Source organism: Puntigrus tetrazona, chromosome 16 (assembly GCF_018831695.1).
Source record: "Puntigrus tetrazona isolate hp1 chromosome 16, ASM1883169v1, whole genome shotgun sequence".
In the NCBI taxonomy this organism is placed as follows: Eukaryota; Metazoa; Chordata; class Actinopteri; order Cypriniformes; family Cyprinidae; genus Puntigrus; species Puntigrus tetrazona.
In genome coordinates this window covers 20776803-20793731 of record NC_056714.1, presented here as the reverse complement: position 1 = coordinate 20793731, position 16929 = coordinate 20776803, and the positions used below count along the sequence as shown (strand labels likewise).

The 16929-nt window shown below is 36.3% G+C and overlaps 1 protein-coding gene and 1 pseudogene across 1 annotated transcript; both read right to left on the bottom strand.

Moving 5' to 3' along the window:
• LOC122360413 overlaps positions 1-8162 on the bottom strand; it is a 42940-nt pseudogene extending 34778 nt beyond the window's left edge.
• Positions 8163-9290: 1128 nt separating this feature from the next.
• Positions 9291-15652, bottom strand: cmtm6 (CKLF-like MARVEL transmembrane domain containing 6). The gene is made up of 5 exons (XM_043261440.1): positions 15498-15652; positions 15105-15248; positions 11641-11817; positions 10823-10921; positions 9291-10730 (listed from the first exon to the last, which is right to left on the bottom strand). The coding sequence occupies exons 2-5, from the start codon at positions 15228-15230 to the stop codon at positions 10569-10571; spliced, it is 564 nt and encodes a 187-aa protein (XP_043117375.1). The 5' UTR covers positions 15231-15248; positions 15498-15652; the 3' UTR covers positions 9291-10568.
• Between the last annotated feature and the right edge of the window lie 1277 nt (positions 15653-16929).

Below are 16929 nucleotides of genomic sequence, written 5' to 3'. Positions count from 1 at the left end.
TCTAAATCTGAGTTGATGGATGGATATTGAATGATGGGTAGATGTCTTAAAATTAAGAAAGAAAATCCCAGAATGAGCAATGGCAATAGTGATGCTTGCCTTAGCAAACGAAACTCTAATGGTAGAAAACGCATCCTTAAATTGCAATGTTATGCTAGTTATTGTCAAAGCTGTCAAATGTAATTAAACAGTATGAAACTGTGGCTGCAACCCACACAGACCAGTAATCCAGCCAAAAGCAGACCATGAGGGGAAGATCTGACCTATGAGAACTGCTCTGTGAAAGAGAACAACTCAATGAAAAGATTATTCTCAGCCAATGCAAAGTCATCAATCACTCCCACTGTATCACACTGACAGCTGACAGCCTCATACATTATAGGTCAGCAGCGATAATACAGAGGTGAGCGGATCTCTACCTCTGTGTATGTGTGCAAACTACGTCATCAGTCTTTCATCCTCTGGATGCTATTTTTGAGTGTTTTCTCAGACAGTTTCCCTTCTATTTCTGTCTCTGATAATGACTCTCGCTGAGCCCCTTTATATAGACACACACAATGTCTGCAGCAGAAATAATTTTCAACAAATCTTCAGTGCTAAATTACACCCACTGATAACACTTAAACTGATTAAAGCCCTTCTAACTAGTAAATAACGCTAAATACGATATGCAGTTAGAGTTAGGGTTTGTTTGTAGCTTGTTTTTAGTCTTCAATCATAATATATCACCTATAGTGCACAAGCTTTCACATATTGAGCCCTGCTGCTCGTGCGTTTTGAATGTATTTTCTCAATCCCCCATCTAGCTATCGTACTATGAATAAAAATGGCATGAAAAGGTCAAAAACAGTAATATTTTTATTCGCTTTTTGAAAGTCTTGTCTTTTTTGCAAGACCAAGGTTGTGCAGGTGGTGAAAAATACTATTAATGTGCCCCTATTATGGATTTTTGAAAATTACCTTTTATGCGGTAAAACGGCTCTAAGTGAAAGAAACATCTGTGTGAAACATCTAAGTGAGGTTTTACATCTGAAAATGCAGGGTATAAAGTATTTTCTCTCAAAATAAAGAGTTGAGTCATTGAAACGAGTCAATTTAAAATGAGTCCCAAGCCGCTTCATGTCAAAGTCAAAATAAAACTAGCACACTGTCAACCCATTTGTCTTACCATTTTTTTCGTGTTGTTCTAAATGAAAATGCTAATTTATTCTTTGCCGCTAGGTGCTGCTTTTGGAGCGTTAAAAGCTCACAAACACTGCTTTAATGAAATCAACTGATCCTGGATGAAAATGAAACGTTTAGAATATTATAAGAAAATGTCTTTGCATGCATGTCAAGCTGTTGTTTGGGACCCCCAAAACCAGAATATGAACATTTCACAACCCATTATAAAGAGGCATTTTAAGTTAAACATGATGCATAAAAAAACACGTCCAGGTCAAATTGTTCTCACAAATCCAAAAAGAAAAAGTACTTTGCTTAATGAAAATGTTGTTTGATCCATTGGGGTTTTTTCTGCATTCCTTATTAATTCTCATTTTCATAATGTAAGCAGAAATTGACTTTCTGTATTTTCATTATTCTCTATGGAGATTCTAATTAAAATCAAATTATGTTTGATTCTGAGGTGAAATATGTCTTAATTTCCTGTGCTTCACCCATTAAACTACGCTATGCCTAATACTACTACTGTACCACACATCAGGGAACGTAATCTCACATGTCTATGTATCATGCACACAGCAAATATGCAAGGAACACCAAGACTAACTCGAACTCTAAAACGGGTATTAGCTAAGCTAGACATGTAAAAAAGGTGTACAAAACGTGGTATCCCTAATGGTGGGAAAACAGGTATTGCTGAAACCTCTCTCTGTACTCAGTGAAGTGTCAGTCTCAAGAGAACAGCCACACAGTGGAGCTGATGGGGCGGCAGGCAAGCAGCGCTTCTATGACAGACTCCAGCGGTACATGCAGTCTCCTCCGCTGCTAGAGAGACTGAATGAGAATTTGAGGAACTCCCTGTGACAACAGCTGTAATCATAAAGTGGGATGTCGTCCACCGATATGACAACGTTCGTCTAATAGCCCTCTGCTTTCTCCAACATTTCTATACAGCATGCTGCTTGTTAAAGCAACAAAAATGTTTCATGCATCATAGATTTTTGGAGGGAGGAAGCATGGCTGAGACACAAGGCGGGTTTTTGAACACCGCTTTTTGGAAACCACAAAGAAATCCCTAAATTTTTGCCAAGCAATCTCCTCTGGCTCAGAGCTTTGGCAGACCTATGGGAGTGTGTTCAACTCTATCATGGCTCAGATTTGGTCACATAAACCCCACTAACAGACAAAAAGATCAGTGTTTAGTTATTCAAGCATTTGTACGGCATAGAATGAATTAATGCCTTGGAAAATGATATCATAATAACAATACTTAAATTAAGAGATCATAATTAACCAGTAATCAAAGGGGATAGTTCATATAAAAGTTAAGATTACTCCAAACATGTAAGATGTTATTTTTCTCATGCAGAACACACACACACACACACACACACACACACACACACACACACACACACACACACACACACACACATACAGTTTAAAACAGCTAAGACTCAATGGAACGGTCAGCCAAAAATTGGCTGAAAATGCACTTAGCCAAGATGTGGATGAGTTTGCCCTTTTGATGAAAAGAGATTCTCAAATTTTAGATCTCAAATGTCAAATTACATCACTTGCTCACCAGTGAAGCTTCTGCAGTGAATGGGTGCCATCAGAATGCTAAACAAAAGTATAAACATCACAATAATCCACAAGTAATGCACACAAATCCAGTCCATCAATTATTGTCCTCCGAAATGAAAACCTGCCTGTTTATAAGGAGGCATTTTAACTTGAAACATCAATTCTGATCCACCATCCTTAATAGTGTTTGAAGTTTGCAGTGTTCAGTGAAAAAAATCACTCATATTCTGACATATTTGTTTAGAGAAGTTTTGAAATGTTTATGCTAGTAAATTGCTCATGGTCTGTACATATGTCTCACCTGATTCAGACTTCTTCACTGTAGGACTTGCATTTTAAATGAAAGCAACAATTTGAAATTAAAACCGTCTTGATGGATTTTGTTTATCGGAAACACAGATTGTCACTTGACAAGACATTAACTGATAAACTAGAGAGGTGTTGATTACTTGAGGATTATTTTGATGTTTATATCAGCTGTTGTGACTCTCACTCTGACGGTACCCATTCACTGCAGCAGATCTATTGGTGAGCAAGTGATACAATGCAAACTTTCTCTAAATCTGTTCTGATGAAGAAACAAATCTACATCTTGGATGGCCTGAGGGTACATTTTTAGCAAATTTTCATTTTTAGTGAATTAGATCTCGACACACGAGTCATAAAGCACATATGATTTATTTTTTTTTAAGCCTTTTTTGGATCTCGATAGCCTAAGAACTCTACTAAGAGCTCTTATTTTCAATCTTTTGACTCTTTGAAAATTCCTTTTTGTTGGCTCTACAGAAATCTTAAGAGCATTTAAGTTTGTTCCCACGTAACTAATAAGTAAATAAAAGACTCGAGAATTTTACTTTGCTTAATGGAATTTAGCAGATGCTCTTATCCAGAGTGAATTAAAAAAAGAGCTTCAGTTTTCATATGTAAAACTGCCAAGGTAAACAGATGGCAAGCTTGCACTTCTGAACGGTTATCTGCTAGCCGTGGCAGATATCTCCCTTGACAAGTATTTTACAAGCAATTACCTGGCAGCAACACATTCCGTAGGCTTGTCATACAGTAAAAATATCAAGTAACAAATAAACAAACAAAAACACTGCATAAAAGGGCTGGCTTGGCAACAGCTATTCAGCAAATTATGAGCTGGCTTGGATTATGCTGTTCACTTTGACAGGTAACGTCTACAACCTTTCCTCTTATACTGTCGCATGTTATAACAGGTGTTTCTTGAGATGCAGTCTCAGTTACTGGTACATCAACAGAAATACTCATAAACAAGTATAAACAAAAGGCTGATTCCCTGCTGAACCTTCCTCTCATACCCACGTATCATACACAGAGTCTCCACAGGGGAGCTGTCAGCATGGATATATACCATCTCTGCAAGACTCCAAAAGTGTCTTCCTTTTACGACAGAGTACATAACCGTGATATTATCGACAAGTAAAGCTCTCAACACTTTTGAGAGCCCCGTAATTCAAGATCCAATGTGCAGTTCTTGAATGCTGAGACATTCTATGAAGTCTAATACTATCTTCAGCTTGCTTAACTTCCTTCACTGGCCTTAAATGAAGTTTTGAATGACTGAAACATGGAAAATCTACAAAATGGCAGCTTTTAAAATGTTTTCATCTTAAAATGATTGATCCTATCCTGATCCTTTCAGAAGTCATTCTAATATACAGATTTTCTGCTCAAGAAACATATAATTATTACAGAATTTGTAATATATGAATGAATATAATATATGAATATATAACAAATATAAAGTAACTTTTTTTGCAAAAATTAAAAAAGAAATTTTTTACTTCTCATTAATTTAATGCGTCTTTGTTCAATAAAAGAATACTTTCTTTAAAAAAAATACTGTATTAAATAATTTAAATAATTACTGATTACTGGCCCAAATTCAAGGCAACAAAGTAAACAAAGAGCAAAAAATGTTTAATCCAATTTATAAGAACAAAAAATCCCAATTTAAACCTTTAGTAGACAGTGGAAACTGTCAAAAACAATTTGTGCAAACTAAACCTTACATATGCATATCTATGAATATTTATGGGATAATGTCAGTAGGAAATATATCAAATGCAGCAGCACACAACATGACAGCTGCCACAGTTTTGAATGTTGTGGTGATACGTTCTGAGCAATAGATTCAGGAATAAGTAACAAAGTAATTTAGCCTGTTTAAATCATCAAAATGGAAGAGTTGTGTGAGCAATTAAGATCCCTGTTTAAATTATTTGGGCTCTGTTCCTCCCCTGTCAGTTTCTGTGCAGTGAGTCATGGTTTTAAAAACAGAGTGAAGCGTTCAGTTTGAACCCCTCATAACGATCTCAATGTAAAAATCAACAGCGATGTTGATAAATGAACCTGTACGTGTGAGGTGAAGCCCACTCCGTTTGTTCCCAGCAGGAACAGGCTCTGGGTACTTAATCATTTCTGCAGAGGCAGAGACCACAAGTCGTCTCCAGAGCCTAGTGGCTTTGATTATTCTTATATTAGAAACTGAAAATATGGCTTGTTGGAGTATAGGATTTTGCTATGCAAATGCAATATAATAAATACATGCAAATACGATATAAAAAATGCATGCAAATCATGTCTCGTTCGCCAGATGGTAAAAAAAAATGTTATGTTATGTTATGTAACAATGTTATGTCATAGAATTCTAGAATACATGGCTAATCTTGATTTAAGAGATGATTTAAGGTGGTGGTTCTCAGATGGTGTTGCTTCACAACACAGATTTTCCAACAAAGCAAACAAAAACAAACAAGTGCATATAAAAATCACACACGGACTTTATTAATATTATCATGGAAGGCGTAGCCCTGACAATATGCTAAATTGCTCTCTTAAATGTCTGAGATTCAAACTGTTAAATTCATCAAAGAAACATCAAAATATGATAATGACAAGAAATATTTCTTGAGCCGCAATTCAGCCTATTAGAAGGATTTCTGAAGAATCATGTGACACTGTAGAATGGAGTAACTGCTGAGGAAAATTCAGCGTTGCCATTGCAAGAATAAATTATATTTTAAAATATAACGAAATAGAAAGCAGTTGTTTGAAATTGTAATAATATTTCACAATATTACAGCAACCCAGTGAAGTTTGATTTGCTTTTAAACACACTCTAATGATGACTTGTTGTCAACACATTATTATTATTATTAAACTTCAAGCATTCTGCATCATTTCACTTTTACTAAAAACAAACAGGAGTGCCACGTCGGATGCAACCTGTGAAACCCATTGCCGTGTTACGCCTTCCTCTCAACATGATAACCACATTTTTCTCTCCCATCTCAGCAGGTAATTTCCTCTCCTTACAGCCAGTGTGTCTAATTTGACAAACACCAATAATGGCTCTCAACAGAGAATGAATGACGCAGTCGACTGGAATCTCACCAGAGTCTTGCATCCTGCCATCTCAGCTCATTTAGCCCTATTTCCAGTCATTTACAACAAACCAATTATTCATTTAGATGTGATTGTCTCATCAGCCTGCTCGATTACATGAAGATGCGAACAAGACCGCAGGCAGCTACTGAAAAGTGAATCAGCTCATTATTCTTTAGGAAGTTGGCTAATTAGTTGGGACATAACACATTCTGTAAATGGAGAAGCATTAAATGCTTGAGACACACAAAGCACCCATGAAACGGTAAGCACTTGCAGGGATGAAATGTGATTTAAAATATATATTGGATAAAGGAATTTAAACCCAAAAAAATCTTGAATGTTACATGAGATATAAACATTATGAAATCATCATTTTAAATACATATTTAGTATTTTAATATAATGGCAACACTTTATTTTGATAGTCCGATTTCTATTCTGCTAACGGTCAGTAACTTTGTAACTATGTCAACTACTAGTCATTAGAGTATTAGTAGACTGTCTGCTTAATAACTTCTAATACTTTATTTTGATGAGTCCAAAACATAAAACATACTATCAGAAACTTTGCAAGTATATGCCAACTTTCTCTATTAACCCTAAACCTACCCTAACAGTCCACACTGAGAGTTAGTAGCTGCACATAGCTGCTAATTAATGGGAAGTGTCTTAAGTGATCCTTCAGGAATAATTATAACATACAGATGTTGTGTGGCTTAATATTTCTGCGAAAACCACTTTAAAAAGATTTAAAAAATCTTAAAAGATACTTTGATCATTTGAAAGTAAAAAAAGAACAGCATTCATTTGAAATATGTCATACCTTTGAAATATCATGTCTTTACTGTCACTTTTGATTTCATTGCTTCCTTGCTACATTAGCGTGTTTGATTCTTTCAACAACAAAAAGGTAAAACTTTTAAATAGCACTGTATATTTTAAATTATGCAATGCAATGTGCATGTAATGAGATTTTGTAACGTTTTTAGTAAGGTACAGAAAAGGTTAAAAGTCATATTGATGGGGGGTTTTTTAATCATGCCACGTTTTTACCAGCACATTTGATGCAGTATTATTTTATGAATACGCTTACCAATAAGGTTGTAAAGTGGTCAATTTATTTTTAGTCAAGTTCCATCAGACGTGCGGTTAAGTGTTTTCATATACTGTATTTACATAATGCTTCCTCTCCCTGGCTCCCATAACTGAAATCTCGTGAACATCCAGCTATTTCAGCAGTAAAATAAAGCCTGTCTGCAGACATGTTCAGGTAAAACAAACCCATCCATATTACTTTCCCCCCCATCCGGGCACTGAAGGAATCGCGTATTCATAAATGAAGACTGACGCGTGCCAAGAAAACGTCTTAGTTGAATTTAAAGTACTTTTAAAAGTACAGCATATAGGCCCCTTTTTTATATATAAAATTTGACTTTTTGCTGTAAGTAAAAGCCACTTATATATTATATGTTGTTTACTGGTTTAAACCCGTTTTGGTTTCAATAAATGAAACGATAAATGAATGATTCAAATAAATGAAATTATTGAAGGAAATCATTTTGTCTAGGTTTTGAATTAATTAAAGACTTGCGCGAAAAACGGTTAGCAGATAAACTTTACATACAGACATTGGTGCTACACCTGAAGCGTACGAGTGCCTCTAATAAAGTTCTATACTACTGTAAGTTATTAACAAAAAAAAAAAAAACTTCACTTTAAAGTGATTAAGAGAGCAAACAAGCGAGAGCTTCTGCGTGAGGCACCTGCGCTCGTGAGCGCTGCAGCAGTGAAAGAGAGTTTCACTCACCTTTAACGAACATGAAAAATAATTCCAGGTAAATTGTTGCTTCTCTGCTTGTCGTCAAACACTGAGCAGCGAGCAGACACGCGCTCCACACAAGGAGACGAGCTCCATCCTCAAGCCGCTGTGCAGATGAGTGAAAGTAAAGTACAGCGCGTGCATCTCGCGCGCCGCTCCCTCCCCTTCACGCGCAACGGAGGATTCTTTCAGCGGTTACGCGGACTTTAAGGGGAGGTACTACAGGTAAACAGACTGGGCTTTGCTCTTTCTCCCTAATTAAAATGAAAACGTGCCACACAAACATAAAATAAGTCCTGAGCATAAATCGCGGAAGTTACGAGTCACCTTTATGAAATAGGCTATCCCTGCAAAAAAATAAATTAATTAAAAAAACAGGAATACATTATATTAACCCTAACCCCAGCCTGAACAACTAAAGAGTGCTCGGAAACCAAATCACCAAGCTGTCCAACAGAGTGTAAATAAGCATGCATCTTAATGATGCAGTTTGCTGATCTAAAATCGTTCCTGAGTTTTAGGCACTTTTAAGCCAACCAGCAAGCCTTCCTAAACTAATTTAGGCTGTAGACTGTCTAGCTATAAAACATTAAGGTTATACTTTATTTTAAGGTACGCTTGTTACAGTGAAAAAATACAAGTACTAAGTCATATTAATTAACGGTGTACTTACTGTATGGTTAGGCTTGCTTGCATGTAATTATGCATAATTTTTTTTTTTTATAATAGTACATATAAAGTGTAACTAAAACACCTTAAAATAGTGTTACCAATATTTACTTTAGATGCAAAACGTCACTGAATGATGGCTTTAAAATCAGACAAGAAGTCTTTTTTTTTTTTTTTTTTACCAAAACGGCAATTTATGTCTGTAGTACTCCACCTGAAGGGAAAGCTGTTTTTAAAGGCAAGTGTTTGGTCGTCCAAATGGTAGCCGTGCAGGCAGCGACATCTAGCGCTAGTTTTATGGAAATACAATTTAACAAAAAGCCAGCTTGTCACTATACCGCTAAAAAATGCCAAATAAATTAACAATAAGCATTAATATACCTGTGCTGTGCAAAAACAGGCACAAAAATGCAAGATAACAGCATACATTATTGTACTCAAACGTTTTTAACAGTCAATATAATATTTAGGATAATATGTATAATAACTAATATTTAGGATAAATATCTTAATCAGGCTAAATGTCATTGAACTGATGAATTACATACACACTGGTGTTCTGCTAGAAATCAGTGGTTTGCCAAGCCTTAACAAGCATGTTTCCAAACAGGCCATACATAAAAACATCAGTCTGATATTCAGAGCCCAGGAGCCATTTATTTATTGCTTAACTGGAATGGAGAGATGTTTACAAAAGCATTTCTGCAAAATGTTCCATGCAACCTTTTGTAGAAACTCTGCTGGTATTCAAACAGACCCGCTAGACCTTTAATCTTAAAAATCATCAAAATCCTTAGCAATAATTAATCCTCCCAGATGATTGATCCACATTTTAAGATTAACGAGAAAGTGGCTTATCCTAAAGCGTCAACACAATATCAGGATTTATAAACACAATGCTATTCACACAGAAAGCAGCAGTCAGTTGTACAGCACAGGAAGGTGGAAGCGTAAGGCAGATTAGTGTCTCAAGAAACTTGCAGTCCATTCATCTCCGCGGGCATTTAAACAAACACATTTGGGCCTAAACGCACGTTCCTCCAGATAAAGGCAAATATATGTCAGGTTACTAAACTTTCATTAGATTCAACGCGCTCACAAAAACACAATCTGGGCTCACATGGAACAAGATAAAGCACAAAAGAAATATACAACATTTCCGGTTCCACTCAATACAAAAAAGGCATTTCAATAGGAGAAAGAAAAAATATCTCCGACTGTACACCCCTGACGTCCCTTGCACAGCAAAACATGATAATCACAGGGCCATAACATCTTCATCGCGCTGTCACCTCACTCATTTCGACAGCTCACTCAACATCTCTACAGTAATTTAATGACATTTGTGTATACAGTGCAAGTGTTTAAAAAAAATCATGACTTCTTATCCAATATATCCAAAACAGGAGATAAATAATTACTGTCAACACGATCAATCATATATTATTTCAGGAATGCATATATAACCATAAAAACAAAAGGGATTAGCACGTTTTTAAGAAATACGGCGCATGTTTTTGTACAGAAAATGTGCAGCACATACACTTTAATAAAGATGGAATGACTTTTTTTTGCGTAGTCATACAAAAGTATACGGTCAAAATATGTTTAGTTTGCTTTACAAAAGGATATCCGTGTGAAAATAGTAATGGCAAAATAAAACGATCCCCACACAGACGAATCCCTACGAAGGAATGCTTTCTACTTGTAAAATTAGTACTTATTAAAAAAATATTACAAAAATAAATCCAGGCACAGTATAAAACTGGTTCAGCTCGCCAGTTAGTAACTGACTGAAGTGGAAATGTTAAAAATTTTTGTTTTGTTTTTTTTTGCACTTTGGGTAAAAACATTTCTCATGTATAAAAATTGTTGGACGACTGGGAAAAGCTTTTGAATATGCGGGCAAAATGCTTCAGTTTACCGAGTCAGTTCCATTAGCATTAAGTTTCTCACTCTCTGGTCTGGGCGCGCGCTCTGCTTGTTCATTGTTTCCCTTTCGGCAAGGAAAACCACGCTTTTTTATGATCAAAGCAGAGTCAATAAAGAAGACCACCGTAGCCATAAAGCCAAATGCCTGTAACACAGGAAAAGAGAGTTAAATGTTAGCCGATCAGTTGTAACTATGTTGTCATATCAAACAAAAACACAAATCTAGCTCCATCATACCACTGCGCCCCGCTCCAGATCTGTCTGACCATTGTCTGCTGCAAACACGATGCTGGCAAGGAGGAACAGGATTGCCATGATTGCCGTATAAAAAAAATCCTATGGAAAAATTAAAAGTTGTTGTTTAACTGTACATCGAAAAACATTCTATCCTCTGGAATAGGTGATACCTGACAGACAAACATTTTTGTATAAAAATGTATAACTTTTTTTTTTTTTTTTTAAATAGCATAATATTGTAAAGTTGCTATATTTAACATTTGTACACTGTAATACTGTATTGTACTGTACTAATATTGAATTATTATTGAAGTGTCCCTATTATGGATTTTAGAAAATTACATTTCATGCAGTACGTAACTAAGTGAATCAAAGTTTTAAATCTGAAAGTGTATGAAGTGTATATTGTCTCTCAAAAGAAAGAGTCGACTGAATCGTTGAAACAAGTCTCTTCAGGTTGACGTCAACATGAAACATTAGCATACTGCCTGCCCACTTGTTGGTCTTTTCACACGGGTCTGAATGAAAACGCGGATGCGTTCATTCCCACTAGGTGCTGCTTTAAAAGCGGAAGATCTAAAAGCTCACAGACACCGCTTTAGATGAAATCGGCCAATCACCAGAGAGGATTACAGAAATCGCTGAGCGAACCGTTTTGAAGTCGTTGAACAAAGTAAAAATAAATGCATATTAGGAAAATGAAATAGTTTTTTTTGACTTTGCATGCATGTCAACCTGTTGTTTGGACTCCCAAAACTAAAATATGAGCATTTCATATCCCATAATTGGGGCATGAAATAATGTTTTTTTTGACTTACCAGAGCAGGCCAGCTGTTAATTCCAACTCTCTGGTGCAACGGCGTGGCCAGGAGGATGAGGAGCAGCAATGTGAAGAGGAAGGCTGTGCAACTGACAAATTCAAAAAAATAGAGTGGTCCGCATTGTGAACAGTTGGACACGATCTCCTCCATCACAAAAGCCACAAACGAAAGGAGCTGAGGAGACACAAACGAAATCCAAGCGCATTAATTAACCTCCAGGTGGCAGTATCAGCTTATTTTTCATTTCAATAACTCCCACGTACCAGACCCTATGAATGATTTGGATGTTTTTAGATTTTCCTAGGTGATAAAATATTGTATTTAACACTCTGATGAAAAGCATGCATCCTCGGGCACAAGCTCAAACAGGGAAAGCCAGGTGTGATGTAAACGTATCAGAATCAGGGGATTCTCCATTAGAGAATAAACTATTTATCCAAAGTGATACATCATCCTGAGCTGTAATTTTTTTTAGTCACATGTACACTATTAAAAAGTCTTCCAGTCCAAAGGTTATATTTTTGCTGTTTAATTCCAGTAGACTTTCCACTCAATTTCCCTTCAGCGAACTGAAACAAAAACGAAACTAAACGATAAAGAGAAGTCCCTCGAAATAAACGTCGGCATTGTTTGTGAATGTCACCATCTCTGCTGTTAAACTATGGGCTTGGTAGTAAAATACCTTCTTTAAACCAAGTCATAGCACTACAATATACAATAAATAACTAATCACACAAAGGAAGAGTATTTTATAATATTTTTTGACATTCACTTGGTAAAGAGCGAACAGATTCGGGGAAAATTGGTAGTAAGGAGGAAGAGGAAATCCTAACAGCGTGCTCGTTTATACAAAATAACTTTTCGTGAGAAACGACGTCAAAACGGCAAAGCCAGTCTTACCCACACATCTGACTCATAACGCCTGAGCTTTGACAGCCCTGACGGCTAGGAAGGAACAGGGTAGGTTCACATGCAATTGTTATTGTCGCTTCAGGAGCAGAATCTTATCGCTACCGCACAGAATCCATTCGAAATCCTCCATCCAAACGAGACGGATTGAACACAGCTGCTGTTCACCACCCAAAAGGCGTTTTTTTTTTAGACGTTTAAGAAATGACCTAAAATGTAGCAAAGCACGCTGAAACCACAAAGACACATTTTCAGTCTCTAAGTGAAACGAACAAAGCTTCATTTCTGGAAAACATGCGTGCAAGATGAGTTCATGTGCTAAAAATGAATCAAATCAAAGCGTTTTTTCACACTACAGTACAGTCACTTGACTGTGGTCAGCCATCTCTGTTCTGATGAATACATCGCGGGGTAGAATGATTTCATAAAAAGAGACGAGTTAAAGCGCTCTTACAACTCAAGAAACAATGAATACCGTTGTTTAAATTTCACATGATATCAAGTGTCAATAACTAAGAAATCATTGACTTTTTAAAACAAACAAAGCAGCTGCAAAATCCCACTAATAAATGACTGAACTGTACTGGGTTTATGCGGCACAAAAAATATGCTTGTGGTCAATAGTTTACAGTGATAATGTGGTTTGGAGGTAAATGAGGAAAGATAAAAACCAGCTTTAGCAGTAGATCTAGATGAGGTTTCATCTGGGAAGCACCAAGGTTTACCAGCGTTGTTATGTCAACGGCTAGGTGGAAAAGGAAATTAAAAGTAGAGAATTTCAAGGGCATTTAGAAGAATCCAGCTAACGAACAAAAAAAAAAAAAAAAGTATTGTGTACATTTTTAAAATGTAACCTTTATATGATTAACAAGCTTATGTTCTTATTAATAACATGCTGTTCAGTGTCATGAGAACAACACTTGGGTACAAAAAAAAACTCCAGTGGCAATTTCCCTGAATACACAACAGGAGAAACACTTGATAAAATCTAATTTCCTGAAAAGCATGAGACCAGGCCCTGGACTGTAGGGGCAATTAATTACTCATAAAGAGTATATTTGTCTCAACGTTGACCTCTATGTGGTAATTACTGGCTAAATTTAGGGTGTTCTGAAGCATACTTCCCCGTACTTAAAGTTTTTTGATTCAAGTAAGGGATTTGAAAGCTTACTGTGAAATACTGTGAAAGTTAAGAATGAGATGGTAATTGAATTCAGCATCTGCTCTCTAACTGCATTAACAGATTGAAGACAGACAGTCATTTTTTTACACCTGATATGGCTTAGTTTGTCACATGCAAGCAGGCAACGCCCTTTGGTCTTTCCAGCTGTGACCTTGCAAAATCAAAAAATAGCAACAACCAATTAACTAACACTAACACTAACTAACACCCTGAGAAGAAATGATGCTAAAAGCTAAACGATAAAGTAAGTGCAGAGGAGTTTGGGATTTTCATTATAGAAAATCTAACTTAGCCCAGAAAATAAACTAAAATACATTTTTGATTTTATTTTAAAACAAAGAAATGCTATGAATTAAAATGCATAAGAAAAAAACGGATCGAGCAAGTTCTCGTTTAACACTGAAACCAACAGGTCGGATTGCTTGCTTTTAATAAAACACAAACATTTCTCACATCTTTTCAAATGGAGCACAAACCTGTTGAGCCCATACCAATATTTGGGATTAAAAAGATATGGTGTAATGCTTATTGTGTGCTAACATAAACTCTGAATCGAATGAATGATGGTGAACCTCACACAAAATAAAACAGCCCACTGCATGTCTCTGCAAAGCACGAGCAATATCCACTAAACAGCCTCTCAAATAGTAGATACGCCAGCATTTATTCCTAAGAGAACCAAGACGCGTCCATGTTCTGCTTGGTCTTAAACTGCAGATGTCAGTTTGACGCGTAAGGAAGATGCCAAGAAAATGAAAAATGAATTTCTAACTTCAACACAAAGTCCAACAGTCTCAACTATTGTACAAAAAACCCCATGAGCAAAAACCATGCAGCATATGACTGCAATGCTGAAATGGTCACGCTCGAAAAATAAGATCGTCATTATTAAACACAGGCGAAAAAAAAGCCTTTCCTCACTCACAGGACTTGTGAAACATCATTTGCATTATTAAGGATGTGTGAGTTTCGCATTAGCATGCAACAGAAACCACTGCATTCTAATCAACAATATAAAACATCAGTAGTCCTGTTTTAACCCCACCTTTTACAGGTTAATGAACTGCCAGCCTTCTTGTTTACTATTATGCACTACTACAGAAACTCACACACTTTTCCAATAAAGCTAGCTTAACTCGAATTTGTATTTTGAACTGTCTTTTTAAACCGGATCAACCACTCATTCAGTTCAATGACCTCCATGCCCCAGTGCCCCGAGTATTTTACATTAGGCTACCATAAAGAAAAGGGCGCATATATATATATATATATATATATATATATATATATATATATATATATATATATATATATATATATAAAAATGTTATACATGAGCACGGGACAACACGTGAAACACGCCGCTTACCACTTCAAGCACTTTTATGAAGAGTCTAACTTTGTCAAGGTTCTCTGAAGGCACGATGATCCATTTTCTGGATTTGGGCTCCTGCGCCGTCGTCGTGGTGTTGTACACCGTGTCCGCGGTGGCCATGCTGTATTGTAGCTAAATCTGAAAAGCAGAGGCACGTCAAAACGGGTTTAGCGATGAAGGGCGTTCGCGGGGAAGCGAAGATAAACACGCGCGCTGCTGCGGAGGAAAGTAACGACGCGTCGATGGCTGCCGTTCGCGAAAAGCGAAAGTAAACTAGCCGAAGTCAGGTCTAAGTTAACAGAATCGATCGACCGCGACGCGCCGTAACGTGCAATGCGGTCGATTGTGTGTGATAACAATATTGATAAATATTTAGGAGTGAAATACCTCGGGCGGTTGTTATAATGCGCTCTGTTTATGCCGTTCACGCGTCCTTTGTGTTTCACTTCCGCACTCCCATCAGCTTTCTTCAATGAGGGAGGACTTCCTACGGAGCTCGCTGAAGTTTACGACAGAAGTGTGTTATTGGGATTTTTTTTTGCTTTTTGCGCTTTCTAACCTCATGGCGGAGATTTTGGCTTTCCGTTTTGGCTTTTTTTTCTATTTATTTGCTACTTCGGCGTGCCTTTATGCAGCCTTGATTGTACTGCTTTGGCCCTTTAAGTCTTAAACTTTGAAGATTTGATAAAGTATCAATTATGAGGTTTAAAATGACGACGATCCAAACAAAAAACAAACAATCTGAAACAATTTTAGCGTTCACTGTGTGAAAAATAGGCCTATACTTTTTAAATAATAAAAAAAAAACTGAAGATTTCATATGGCTCCCCTTCAGTTATGTCAATTTCCAAATCATTTGGCCTTAATAAAGTTTTACTAAGTCAATAAAACATGTCTAAAATTAGATATTTGAACTTGGACCCCAAAACAGTTTCAAGTGTCAGTTTTGTTTTTTGTTTTCTATTTATATTTATATAAAATCTGAAAGGTGAATAAATACGCTTTCTATAGATGTGCGGATGGTTAGGATAGGACAATATTTGGGCAATATACAATATTTATGATAGGAAATGTGTGGAACATGATCTTTACTTGTCTCAATGATTTTTATTTTATTTTATTTTTTCAGTTTTATTGTCCAACAATTCAGTCAAGTTGTAGTTTTGTTAAATTAATCAAAAGGGATTCAGACATTTCACATCATGCACGTGGCCTTGATATTCTTGCAATAAAAAAGATTTGACATAAAAAAAAACTGCTTGGCGTTTGGAAGATGATGTTGATAAGCAGCGGATGAGAAAACATGTGGCTTTAATTCCCATCTTTAACAAGGGCTTTTCATACTCTTTTTGGATCCATCAGTTTTCTCTCGTCTTTAATGAATTTGATTATATCTCTGTATAGGCCTTTAACTTCCTGTATAATGAAATAAACAGTTGACCTGACTAGGGTTTGAATCCTCCCACATTTCATAATGTATTTCATTTTGCAAAATAAATGATAAACAGTACAAAGAGCAATGAATTTTATTGTTGCATGCGTAGGTCTGAATATCCTAATAAACTTTGCGTAGATAGACATAAACTACATTTGGCTAGAATCCAAAAATATCAGACATTCTGTTACGAACCTAATGTCAGAGTTGATCCTGTGAGAAAGGCAGTAGACAGACACACACACACACACACACACACACACACACACACACCTGTAATTAGTGTTTGGAGTAAATAGTAAATGCCAATGTACACACAGACTCTCACACACTCTTATTTTATCAAACTAAAGAATCAATGCAAAGAAATTCTGCATCTCAACT

Coding starts and splice junctions, on each gene's coding strand:
- cmtm6 (XM_043261440.1), bottom strand. CDS start 15,230: ATGGCCACCGCGGACACGGTGTACAACACCACGACGACGGCGCAGGAG. Junction 10,922..11,640: donor TTAACAGCTGGCCTGCTCTG/GTAAGTCAAAAA, acceptor ATTTTTCCATAG/GATTTTTTTTATACGGCAAT. Junction 10,731..10,822: donor ATCTGGAGCGGGGCGCAGTG/GTATGATGGAGC, acceptor CCTGTGTTACAG/GCATTTGGCTTTATGGCTAC.